The sequence below is a fragment of the Panicum virgatum genome, chromosome 3N, assembly GCF_016808335.1.
Source record: "Panicum virgatum strain AP13 chromosome 3N, P.virgatum_v5, whole genome shotgun sequence".
NCBI lineage: Eukaryota > Viridiplantae > Streptophyta > Magnoliopsida > Poales > Poaceae > Panicum > Panicum virgatum.
Window position 1 is genome coordinate 25,685,861 of NC_053147.1, and position 13,102 is coordinate 25,698,962.

A 13,102-nucleotide genomic window follows, 5' to 3' on the forward strand; every position below is an offset into this window, starting at 1 on the left:
GTTTGGGATTTGGTACTGTAGCACATTTCGGTTGTTATTTGACAAATAATGTTTAATTATTAACTAATTAGATTTAAAAGATTCAGGTCGTACTAATCAGTTAGATTGTGTAATTAGTTATTTTTTCAACTGCATTTAATGCTCTATGCATCTGTCCGAAGATTCGATGTGACGGGTACTATGCAAATTTTTTTGGAACTAAACAGGACCTAAGAAATAGAAATGTAACCAACGATGCACATTTCTAATTTCATTGACCTTGTGGTGCCATGGCTAGCCAAATCTTTCATATCTCCTCTACTAGAATTGCCCCTTGTTTAGTGCCAAACGCAGCAAAATCTGAATCTTCCCGCGGAAAGGCTCACAAAAGCACCCCCTGGGCACCCAATTCCTCAAACACCTTTGCTTGTCTATGCCATGGCGGCGGCGCCCCCCGCGGTGCGGCAGCTGGAGGACGCGGTCGTCGCGAGGCTCCGTGCCTGCGCCACGTTCCGGGACCTCCTCCGCGCGCATGGCCTCGCCGTGCGGCTGTGCCTCTCGCACAGCAGCTACGTCGCCACCCAGATCGTCCACGTCTGCAACGCCCACGGCCGCGCCGCGCACGCCGCGCGAGTTTTCGCCGAGGTCCCCTACCCGAACCTCCACCTCCACAACGCCATGATCAAGGCCTATGCGCAGAACCACCTCCACCGCGACGCGGTCGAGGTCTACGTCCGCTTGCTCAGGTGCCCCCCGCTACCTTGGAGCGGCGGATTCTCCGGCGGCGACCGGTTCACGTACCCGTTCCTGCTCAAGGCCTGCGGCGGCCTGGCGGCGACCGAGCTGGGAAATCAGGTGCACGCGCACGTGGTGAGGTCCGGGTGCGAGGCACACGACATCGTGCAGAACTCCCTGATCGAAATGTACACGCGCTGCGGCGACCTGTCGCTCGCGCGCAAGATGTTCGATGGAATGCGGAACAAGGACGTGGTGTCCTGGAACACGCTTATCTCAGCGCACGCGAGGCTGGGGCAGATGAGGAAGGCACGGGCGTTATTTGATTCAATGCCTGACAAGACGGTGGTTTCCTGGACCGCATTGGTGTCCGGGTACACAGCAGTCGGCGACTTCGCCGGCGCAGTCGAGGTGTTCAGGCTGATGCAGATGGAAGGCTTCGAGCCAGACGACGTGAGCATCGTCGCGGTGCTGCCAGCCTGTGCCCAACTCGGCGCCCTCGAGCTAGGCAGGTGGATATACGCCTACTGCGACAGGCACCGCATGCTGCGCAAGACATACATCTGCAACGCGCTGATGGAGATGTACGCGAAGTGCGGGTGCATCGACGAAGCGCTGCAGCTGTTCCACGGCATGCCCGAGAAGGACGTCATCTCGTGGAGCACGGCGATCGGCGGCCTCGCGGCGCACGGGAGGGCGCGCGAGGCGGTCAGGTTGTTCGAGGCCATGGATGGAGAAGGAAGGGTGCGGCCAAACGGCGTCACTTTCGTGGGGCTTCTGTCGGCTTGCTCCCACGCCGGGCTCCTGGACGAAGGCCTGCGCTACTTGGACCGGATGAAGGACGGCTACGGTGTCGAACCCGGCGTCGAGCACTACGGGTGCCTAGTCGATCTCCTTGGCCGGTCAGGGAGAATCCAGCGCGCGCTGGACACTGTACGGGGCATGCCGGTCCCCGCCGACGCCAAGATCTGGGGGTCGCTGCTCAGTGCGTGCCGCAGCCACGGCGACGTGGACACTGCCATGGTGGCGGCCGAGCTGCTGGTCGAGCTGGAGCCCGGCGACGTGGGTAACCTCATCATGCTGGCTAACGTGTACGCCGCAGCAGAGCGGTGGGGCGACGTGGCAAACACAAGGAAGGAGATAAGGAGACGGAGCACTAGGAAGACGCCGGGGTGTAGCATGATCGAGGTGGACAACGTGGTGAGGGAGTTCGTCGCCGGGGAGGACCTGGGGCCTGAGCTGGGAGGCTTTGCTGCTGTGCTGGATATCCTGGCCTCGCAGCTTGCAGCCGATGAAGAAGAATTCGATGGTTCAAATTGCTTGGTTAATGCGAATGTGTTTACCAGTGACCGATCGTTGCCAAAATGAGAGGTAAGCAGGCTCATTCCAGCGAGCAGTGATTTTGGCTTGTCAGCTTTTGTATCCCTTCGGAGATTTGATTCCTGAGAGTCCTGGCAGGCGCATTTGAGGTGTCCAGATTTGAGAAATACTGCTTTGTTCACGAGAAAACAATTCGGAGACTGTGAATGAGTTAATTATAGGGGAATGGGATGTGCAATTACTACATGAAACTTTTTGGCCGGAGGATGTTACTGAAATCCTCAGGATACCAATTGATGATCAGGAAGAGGAATGGCCGGCATGGCACTTTGATGCAAAGGTACTCTATTTTGTAAAATCAGCATCCAAGGTGGCACTGGCAAACAGAGATGCAAGTGCTAGCTGCGATGCCTCTGGTTCTGATGTCTCTGGCTCCAGGAGACGTGAGTTTGAATGGCACAAGATTTGGCAGATAAAAATCCCCAACAAAGTTAATATGTTTAAATGGAGATTATAAATTTATAATATTCTCCCGGTGAGAAGGAATGCGCCAAGGCGTTGGGGTTTTCTGGACACCATTATGTCCACTGTGCATTGTGGGCATTTCTTTTTAAGTGCAAGTGCAGCAAACAATGTTGGCGCATATTGGACTTGGAACACATCAGAATTGAGCTGGTAAAATGCTGACCTGGAAAGAATTTCTGAACATGGTATGGTCACTAGATAAGAAAGACTGAAAGAGCAACTGAAAGTGATCATCCTTCAATGGAAATGGTGGTCGCTAGGAACAAAGCTAATGAAGGTGGGAGGATGTAAGGTACAACCGTACAACAGAAATTCAGAGCTTGGTGTTGTATTTTTGTACTGAATTTGAAAAGCTGGAAGCAGCTGAGAAAAATAATGTCAGGGAGCTTCCAAAAGTAAAATGGGAAGCACCACCAGAGGACATCTACACGACCAACATCACGGAGCTTTCTTTCCAGGGACCAAAGGGGGAGGATTGGTTTTCGTTGTCCGGGATAAAAATGGAGATGTGCTGGCGGTGGGGGCTGGAGATATTAGATGCGCAGCATTAGACGATTCAAACAGAGGCGATTGTGGCTCACAGTCAGAAGCATTCAGCGAGAATTGGTCATGACACTATGACAGGGATCATTTTGGAAACTGACGGTACTGGGAGGCGCCCTAAACTCAAAGGAGATTGGTCGAAGCCCCATCGGCTGTTTAGTGCATCAGACTAGAGACGTCATGTGATCTGATTGGTTATATGTAATGTCTCTGTCTGTAGTATTAGTTGTTTAGCTGCCCATGGAGCGTGTGTTGGCCTCTGACTTTGATATGTGTTATGTGTCAAGACCCGGAGTTTGTAGCGAGCTTTTTTTTTTCTTGAAAGAAATTTGTATGGAACTTGTATCCGGCAATTTGCCTGGACTTAGAGCCTAATGGAATCAAGAATTTCCCTGTGATGGTGGACCTTTACAGTAGAGTAGATGCCCAGTTTGGTGCTGGCCGTGGCCGGACAATATTATATTTGTTCCAAAGGTACTAAGTCACAATGAAGCACAAGTGTCATTGGATGATCTGACATACTAACATTATCCTTCTTCGTTGGAGTAAGATACCAAAGTCCAACAAGTTCTTAGTTTTTTCCTTTAGAAAAAGCAAAATAATATATACTACTTGGTAAAATTGCTTATCCTATACCTGTCTCAAAATACTAAGTTTTACTCACAGTCTACGAAGGCCTCTGACCTCAGTTTCTCTGTAGAAAACAAGATCAAAGTGGTGATTGTTGGGGAGCGGGCACCTACAAGGACTCGAGTGTTTAGATCACCATGCCAAAAAAATTTCTGGAAAGAATCTTGGTAATTTAGAGTACTAAATGAAGTATATTTATAAAACTTTTTGCACGGATAGGTTGTAAATCGCGAGACGAATCTAATGAGCCTAATTAATTCATGATTAATTCATAATTAGCGGATGGTTACTGTAGCATAACTATTGCAAGTCATGGATTAAATAGACTCATTAGATTTGTCTCGTGATTTACAACCCATCCGTGTAAATTTTTTTATAAATAGACTTTATTTAGTAGTCCATACATATATCCAAATATTCGATGTGACGTTTTTTAGTGTAAAATTTGGGTATAAACACCCTCAGATAACGAAGGCCAAGGCAAGAACCGCCCAGAGATCGACCAGCTAAGGGAGATGAATCCAACAAGGCGGACGTGATCTCGGAGAAGATTCGAGGACCCACCTGGCAGAGAGCCTCAACGAGAGGTAACCGTGGCCAAATAGGTTGTTCCTTCCTGTATAAAGTCCGATTTGCCCTCGGCCGTTGGCATTTGTTAGTGCTAATTGTACAGCTGTAAGGGGCATCCTGTGTAATCAAGCGTTGATCCCCGCGGGCCGGGAATCACAGTTGTTGTAATAATCTCTTTCTTAATGACACTTTAAACTCACAAGAACTTTCCACTCTTGTCTAGTTCGGACCCTTAGACTATTTGTTTGGTTTCTGTTGTTTTCACCACGATTCCAACAGTGACAAACATCAGTATGGATCGGACTAGGATTCTTTGACGCCATTATGAGCAAGTTTGGCTTAAACTAAGAAACTAGCTAGGCCATGGTTAAGGGGCCGCAAGGCTGAAAGATGTGAAGAACACGCTAGAAGCAAATGGATCCGTGCACTTGTGGCACAGCTTCGCACTTCCTCGCATGCGCATGCCAACTTCCTCTTCCACTTTTTCTGTCTTGCAATATGAAACGGATGTCGACTTGGAGATATGCTTTAGCGAGCTGGCTAGAGAATATGATCGTCATGGTCCAAATGAATATATTTAATTTGTTGTGCATTGGGGGTGGGGACTGGGGGGTTGCTTTTGTGCGCTCCACGCTGTTCCGCAGTGACACTTGTCAGCGCTGACGTGTCTGTGCACGAGAGGTTACCGCTGGTTGCGTAGGCTCAGCCGCTCAGCTGATATGGCATAACCGTGATGATTCAGATTCAAGAATGTCAGCATGGAGCAAAATGCTCCTTAGTCCAAGTCTGCAACCGCCTGATCATGCCATGCCATCACTAATGAACCATAACCGGCAGTGGCAGATCCAGAAATAAATCAGGGGGCTGAGTTTCTTCTTCCTCTGCCTTTCTTTCTTCTTCCTCCCCTTCTTTCTCATTCTTTGTCCTAAAAAATGGAGGAGGGCTCAAGGGGGAGGGGGGGCTCCATTGTTTGTGGGGGGGGGGGGGGGGGGTCTAGGGAGGGCTGGTGCCCCCTAGACCCACCCCGCTAGCTCCGCCCCTGATCACTGTGGGACCAAATTGTTTAGCTTTTGGCTACTACGTCTACATGTACTAAGTGTATTTTGATCCATTCTCCGGCAAATGATTGACGCTGAATTCTGAAATTGCAAGGCCTAAACCTTTTCATTTTCACAAGTGTGCTGAATATTTTCCTAAACCTCTCAGGTAGCGAATCTATTGTATTTCGTTGCAAAAAATGTAAGAAGTTGTTGTTCAGTTTTAAGTCAAACTTTACTTCCATCCACTCTTCTTACATTTGGAAGAGACGCAGTATCAAACTGATGGTGGTTCAACCGTTAGAATAGATGGTTATAGCTTAACTGGTTTTGGGTGCTTTTTTTTTACAAACTAAACTGTTCATTTTGAGTTGCAATTCAAATTTTGTAATCCGACTTCCATGGCCTAGTCGTCCATGCCAAGTTCCACGCCGCCAGCACAGCCCGGCCCACTTGAGGCCCGCGGATTCAAAAGGGCAGCAGCATCGCCCGCCCGCAAGGGCGAGACGGGGAGCCGCGAAAACCCCCAGGAACAGACACGTCGGACTCCACGCAGACCGACATGGCGGGAGCGAGCCACTCAGCCGTTGACAAGTCACCGCCGCCGTGGCCGCCGCCCCGGCCACGTGCGGCCCCGCCGTGCGCCGACGAGTTGCGGTTGGTGGCGGGGCCCCTCCATCCCCGAACGCTACCTCCCCAGGGGTTCTTTTGGTCGCGGAATGACGGAACCGATTGGGTGCGGCCTCCGGAGATTGGATGAGTCTCCTCTGCAGTATTGCAGGAGACTCTCCCACTTACCTGTGCTCTCTGAACCATGGGCCCGCAGGTCAGTGGCACCGAGTCCCTCTGCAGTACTGCAGAGGAACCGGTTCCCCGGAGATTGACTCATGCGAGTTGGTGCTAGCTCCTGTAGTCCTGTTGTTGTTGGCACATTCGGAAATGGGGGTGGTGCAGATCTGGCCCTGGAAATTCTAGGGGGTGTTTAGTTAGTGAAAATTTTTGAATCAAAAGTCACATCGATTGTTTGACCAGATGTCGGGAGGGCTTTTCGGGCACTAATTAAAAAACTAATTTCAGAACTCACTTGGAAACCACGAGACGAATTTTTTGAGGCCTTTGACCGCGTCATTAGCACATGTGGGTTACTGTAGCACTTATAGCTAATCATGTACTAATTAGGCTTAAAAGATTCGTCTCGTCATGTACATCCAAACTGTGTAATTAGTTTTGTTATTTAATTACATTTAGTGCTTCATACATGTGTTTAAAGGAGAGGTGAAAATTTTTGGGAACTAAACGGCCCCCTGGTTCGAGCGGGTTCGCTTTGTGGATATGCTCTGTCATGCGTATGGCTGGGCAGAAAACCCGATACCCGATACCCGAACCCAAAAAACCCGAGCCCGAACCCGAAAAGTCCGAACCCGAAAAACCCGAACCCTAATCCGGGTTCCAACCCACGGTACCCGAAATTAATACGGGTAGTTCGGGTATTGGGCCACGGTACCCGAAATACCCGAAATACCCGAAATACCCGAAATGATTTGTTTTTTCATCTATGATTTGATTTGTGTGCTTCAAAACTATGTTTATTAATTGTGATATGTGAAGTGTGAACTGTCACTGTCGGTGTCCCGACCCGGGGGCCTGGATCCCAACTAGTAAATGCTGCGTGTTTCCTCGTCCCAGATGATGATGCAAGAGGCAATCACAGTAACGCACGGTTTTATCCTGGTTCCGGCCGCGGGGCCGTACGTCCAGCAAAGGGGGTGTGCGAGGGCACTGTATTATCTTGCACCCGAAGTGCTCGTAGTAGGGGATACAAGCGAGGCGAGAGAGGGAGAGAAGCTCCCAAGTCTCTGCTAGAGGTGGAGTTGGTTGAGAGGAGTGCTCAGTCGTGCTGAGAGTCCTCTGAGGGGGAGTTCAGGGAGCCTGCTTCCACCCTTTGATTGGAGAGATCCGTCCCCCTGAAAGGGGAGCCCATCCTCTCCTTTTATAGTTGTAAGGAGAGGCGGTGTACATGAGTGTAGGGGCGCGGAAGTCGTCGTTCTCCCTTGAATCGCGGGGTACAGTGGTCGAACACTGTAGAAAGGGTACTGTGGGAAGGCGGCGCATGTCGCTGTCGTCCTGGATTTTCGTCCTTGGCCCTGCGAAGATTGTGCCGGTCGTCCCGCAGTGTCCCAGCGGTAGTAATGGCGTGGGACGGTCCCGGACCCCCTGGTCGGGGTGCGAGCGTGCGCACTAGAAGGTCCGGGGGCGCGTGGAAGTCCCGGACCCCACAAGAGAGAGGTCCGGGGCCCTGCCCACGCATGCAGAGTGCCCCTCTCGGCAGGACACGTGACATCGTCGGACCCCTTCCCCAACGGGAGATGGGTCCGGCGATGGATGTTGGCAGAACAGTAACGGGGGCGGCGCCCACTTGCCTTGTGCCGCATTGAATGCCCACAGTACTGCTACAGCGACTGGGGTGGCAGAGCGGTGACCGGGGTCGGTGGACGGGACACCGGTCACATCCACTGCGGGAGTGGCAGTCTGACGCCGCCTGCCCTTTGAGCCGTGGTGGAGTGGCTGGCCTTTAATGCCTTCGTACGGCGGTCAGTTGGGCGGCGGGGCCATTTGTCTCTTGTGCCGAGAGATGGCCTCGAGCGAGGCGGAGATTGGCCACCCGCTCGAGGGCAGGTCCGCTGTCCTCGAGCGAGGCGGAGATTGGCCACCTGCTCGAGGGCAGGTCCGCTGTCCTCGAGCGAGGCGGAGATTGGCCACCCGCTCGAGGGCAGGTCCGCTGCCCTCGAGCGAGGCGGAGATTGGCCACCCGCTCGAGGGCAGGTCCGCTGCCCTCGAGCGAGGCGGAAATGCGATTGCGCGGTCGAGGGTCCCGAGGGGAGCCCTCGAGCGAGGCGGAGATGAGTGACCCGCCTGAGGGTAGATCCGCTACCCTCGAGCGGGGCGGAGTTTGTTCGGTGGGCCTGAGAGGGGCCCTCGAGCGAGGCGGAGATTGGCCACCTGCCCGAGGGGGATGTGGCTGGGCCACATGCTGGACTTCTTTGAGTCCTTTCCTTTCCTCTGAGGGAGAAATAGGCCGTGGGCCTTCGTGGGCCCAGTTGCCTTAACATATGTTTGTGTTTTTGAAAGTGGTTTTAGTACCACAATTAGGGTGTCCCTAATTGTGGCACCCGACAGTAGCCCCCGAGGCTTTGGTCGAGTCAAGGGATTTGGCCAAAGGGTATTTCGGCGATTTCTCCTTCGATGTGATCGGAGACTGCCGTGCCCCCGCCAGGCGCGCCTGGGCGCCGGCCCCGCGGATGTGACAACTCGTCAGACGGGGTAGTGCGCCTGCGGGCAGGGTGCTCGAGGCGCGTGCCCTTTTGTTTGTTTGTTTGAAGGACGAAACGTGTCCACGCACTGAGGGGGGCCAGGGCGACGGTGGCACCCACTGCTTGGCAGCTGGTGCTTCCATCGTGCTGTCCCGTACGTAGGGCCTTGGCCCCAGCGTTCCTGGTTGCTTTACGGCGCGCCGTTCGAGGGCATCCGGCCAGGGCCGATGCTGCACCGCTTAGCATCCGGGGGCTCAGCTCCGTTTTATTTCGTTCGGTCGTGTCTCGGTGCAGGGACCGAGGATATCTTTTGCTCGTGGTGCGCTGTGTCGTCACGGGCGATACAAGCCACCGCTCTTCGACAGGCTTGAAGCTTTACGCCCGGCGCAGCTATAAATAGGGATCGTGGGGTTCCCTTTCCTCTCCAACCTCCCAGCTCTTTCTTCCAGCATTGCCCAATTCTTGTAATGTTTCCTTTGCCTTTTTGTGACCGGCCCCCAGATGGGGTGGCCTGGCTTTTTTAGGCTTTTGGTGCTAGAAGAATGCTTGCGAGCGGTTGGGGAAGACCGGAGTGGGCGTGCGCTCCATCCCCCAGGCTCAGTGGGATCAGCAGAAGAGCATTGGGCCCGTGGGGTCATGCTTCTGCGATGTCCCCTAGCCTGAAGGGGGATGGAGACGCCTGACCGGGGCGCTGGCGCCAGGTCCGGCGGCTGTTTTTCGCATCGTCCCCCCCGGTGACAAGGTTGCTCTCGGGGAGACGGTGCGGAGGGCGCTGTTCGCCAGCTTGACCCCTCGCGTGGTCTTCGGTGGAGGAGACGCTAGAAGAAGGCTTGCGAGGAGAGCGTCCCGCTGGACCCGTGAGGTCTGGGGGCCGCTTCTCACATCCCTAGCAGCCTCGCCGCTGCGTCAACTAGGGGCTTGGTGCCTTTCTTCGTCGCTCGCTCCTCCCCGAGACAGGGAAAATTGCCACATAGGTGGCAAGGTGTTTGTATCTTTCGATGGCTTCGTGCCGGTGACCCTTTGTAATCTTTACTTGCATTTGAGCAATAAAGTTCCATTTCTCCTCTGCGGGGAGGATTACCGAGGGTATAGGGGTGTATAGAGAGTCACGACCCTCGAATATATGTGAAGTCTCCTTCGCGGGGGCGCGTCAGCGCACCCGCGGGTGTAGCCCCCGAGGCCTTGGAGGAGCGTTTGTGCTCGTCCAAGGGCTACAAACGTCGTCCCACTGGGTAGCTCTACTGGGATGGCCGTCCAGCATTTTTTTCAGCCGGCATCGGTACTTTTTCAGCCGGCCTCGGCACTCTTAGTGCTGGTACGGCGATCTAGCGTTCAGCTTTAGCCGTTAGGGGGACGTACGCTAATAGCGGTGGGTTCGGTTTACGCGTGGAGCTTCATAAGTGATGGTTGTCGATTTATTCGAGGGTGTGGTTTCGAACCGTGGTGTGCGAGGAGCCCTCGAGCCTAGGCCCGTGTGAAGGCGTCCAGGGGAAACCCTTGACTCTAATTACGACCCTCGTCGCCCTTCCGCAGGGAGGAGGGGGTGAAGCGCACCATGCTACCCATGCCCGGGCCGCGAGCTATGGCTGCTTCAGTGAGCTATTAGCGGGTTGTTCAAGTGGACGTCCGTGCCCCGTTCGATAGGGGTCGGCTCGTGGTCCATAGACACGTCTCATAAAGCGCTTGCGAGGGTTCGCTAGGCGGGGCTCGAACCCATTCGGTAGGGTTCGAGGGCTCGATGCTCTCCCTCGATGGGATCCCCCTTCTAGGCACCCTCGACTGGCCTTGAACACTGTGTAGGATGTCTCGAACTCCGCGTTCGAGGGTAGCTTGTACGGCACATCCCAGCAGTCCCTGACTCTGGTGATCTGGGGCGCCTGTCGAACCCCCTGAAGGGCCAGGCTTCGACCCCCTGATCAGTAAGGCCTCGAAATGCGATTCCTTCGAGGGTAAAGAGACCTCATGGAGGAATATTCCGTCGTGATCTGAAAACGTCGCAGAGTCCTGAGCCACGCGTGTGCGCGGGTTTTCCGCCGGTAGCGGGCGGCGTGGCCCGATTTGTGCGGCACGGTGTGGGCGCGCCCTTTCAGGCGATAGCCTCGGGCAGACGAAGCGGCGTGGGCGGCGGCTGACGGATGGGATAGCGCAACAGTCGCGCCGCGCCCACCGGTTACCGTGCCGCATTTATTGTTGCGCGCGCGCGCGTGGGAGACTCCGCGGCCGTGGGGCCCACCCGTCAGTGATAGCAAAATCTACCGCACTGAATGCGGTAGATTTAGGCCGTGGCGGTGGGTGCGCCCCCCGTGGTAAATAAATATGAAGAGAAAGGGGGCGTTTTGGGTTCACCTGGCCATTTGCCTTCATCCTGTTTCGCCTTCTCCGCCTCCGTCGCCTCCTGAACCCATAGCCTAGAGCGAGAAGGAGAAAAGGAGAAAGAGAAAGAGAGAGGAAGAGAAAGAGAGAGGAAGAGACTTAGCCATTTCGGAGCCTTCCTTTTCCCATCCCCCCTTGACTTTCGGAGATGTCGGACATCCAGGAGCCCTTGCCATGGGGGAAGTCCTCCGCCACCGTGGCCGTGTTGGAGCAGCTGGTCACCGACAGGCTGTTGCCGCGGAACCAGGACTTGGGGGCGCCGGCGTGGATTTCCCCGCGCCCGGACGAGACTGAGCCGAAGCCCCCGCAAGGCTATGTCGTGAGCTTCGTGCGCCTCCACGAGCGAGGCTTCGGCGTTCCCGCCAGCAGGTTCATGCGGGCCTTATGAGACTACTACGAGGTGGAGCTGCATAATTTCAGCCCGAATGCCATCTCGCAGGCGGCGGTCTTCGTCGCCGTCTGCGAGGGGTACCTCGGCATCGAGGTCCACTGGGACCTCTGGATTCATCTGTTCCGCGGCGAGCTCTTCGTCGAGAACGCGCAGAACCAGCCGAGGCGGTACGCGCGCGCCGGCGGCCTGACGTTCCACATCCGCCCGACCCGGAGGAACTTTTATATCACAAGCAAGATGACAACGAACAACTCCGGGTGGAGCCGAGGGTGGTTCTACCTCCGGAACCACAAGGGCGCGCTTCCGGAGTTCACCAACAAAGTTCTCCGGGAGCGACCGCCGAAGTGGGACTGGGGGGTGTCGCCTCCAGTGCAACAAGCCAGGCTCGAGGTCCTTACCGACGCGCTGGCACGCTTGGCGAGGAAGGGGCTGACAGCGGCGGCCGTCATTGCGAATTTTCACCGGCAGAGGGTGATACCCCTCGTGGAGAGGGCCCTGCCGATTTACGAGCTCACCCCCAGGAGCAAGGTCGAAGGCTCAAGGACGTCGAGCAAGCTTCTCTCCCACACCAACGCCGCCTGGAGGGCTAAGTACGCGGTGGCGGAGTTTCCCCAAGATCCCGCGGATCTTTGGAGGATCAAGATGCGCCCCGAGCCGGGGTATATTTCCTTGGTAAGTTTTGGCTTCGAACTCATCGTGCATCGTGTAGTTCCCTTTTTCCTGACCCCCTCTTCGGGTGTGTTTTACAGGGCTTGAGGTGCGGCGCCTCGAGGCCCCCGGTCCCAGAGCAGCGCCTGATCAATCGCCTCCACGCGGAGAAGATGAAGAGGCGGAAGGACGCGGCGGAGGCGAAGGTCGAAAGGAAAAGGAAGAGAAAGGCGGGGCACGACAAGGCGTGCAAACTTGCTCGCGCGGAGGGGAAGGCACAGCCCGCCACACCCGAGTCCTCGGAGGAGGATGAGGAGGAGGCCTCGGACGCCGAGGACCACGTTCCGAGGGGGGACGGGGAGGGCGCGAGCCCCCCACCGTTCTACCTGTGGGACGAAGAAGAGGAAGCGACCGTGGCGCCAGAGGAGCCGAGGGCCGCAGGGGGGTCGTTGGCGAACCTCTCCCTCGAGGGTGTGGCGCGGGAGTCATCCTTGCCGGTGGCCGGCGAGGGGTCGCCTGCGCCCCATGTGCTGATCCGCGGCCGTGCGGGAGAGGAGTCGTCCGTGCTGGCGGCCTCGAGCCATCGGGCTGACACGAGGGGGGCGCCCTCGGGGCAGTCTTCGAGGGACAGCCCCCGCCCGCATTGGATCTCGAAGCGGCAGCCGCTAGGCTACGGGAGGCAGTGGCCCGAGGGGCCCAGGCGGCGCAGCAAGCCCGGGAGAAGGAGGGTGACGCTGGTCAGAGTGACGCCGGCCACCGTGGCGCCGAGGCGGCTGCTCAAGCGGCCGACGCCGAGGAGACCGGCCAGGGCGGTGCCGGTGGTGCCGCCCAAGCGGTCATTGATGTTGAGGCCGGTCAGGGCGACGCAGATATCGCCGCCCGGCCGGACATAGGAGGAGAAACTGGCGGGGGCGCGCAGGAGCACCCTGCTGGCCAAACTGCGGAGGAGACCCCCGTCTTCGAGCCTTCGAGGGCCGAGGGCGAGGGTCTCGCAGAAGAAATGGCGCAAGAGGCGCCAGCGGTAGAAGGAGCCCCCATCT

At 55.9% G+C, this 13,102-nt stretch overlaps 1 protein-coding gene across 1 annotated transcript; it reads left to right on the top strand.

The window, feature by feature from the left end:
• The first annotated feature begins 345 nt into the window (after window positions 1-345).
• Window positions 346-3,496, top strand: LOC120665347 (pentatricopeptide repeat-containing protein At2g20540-like). Its single transcript, XM_039944892.1, has 2 exons — window positions 346-2,085; window positions 2,173-3,496. The coding sequence occupies exon 1, from the start codon at window positions 418-420 to the stop codon at window positions 2,080-2,082; it is 1,665 nt and encodes a 554-aa protein (XP_039800826.1). The 5' UTR covers window positions 346-417; the 3' UTR covers window positions 2,083-2,085; window positions 2,173-3,496.
• The last annotated feature ends 9,606 nt before the right edge of the window (window positions 3,497-13,102 follow it).

Bases quoted from the DNA above. Each gene is read 5' to 3' on its own strand.
- LOC120665347 (XM_039944892.1), top strand. From the start codon at position 418: ATGGCGGCGGCGCCCCCCGCGGTGCGGCAGCTGGAGGACGCGGTCGTC.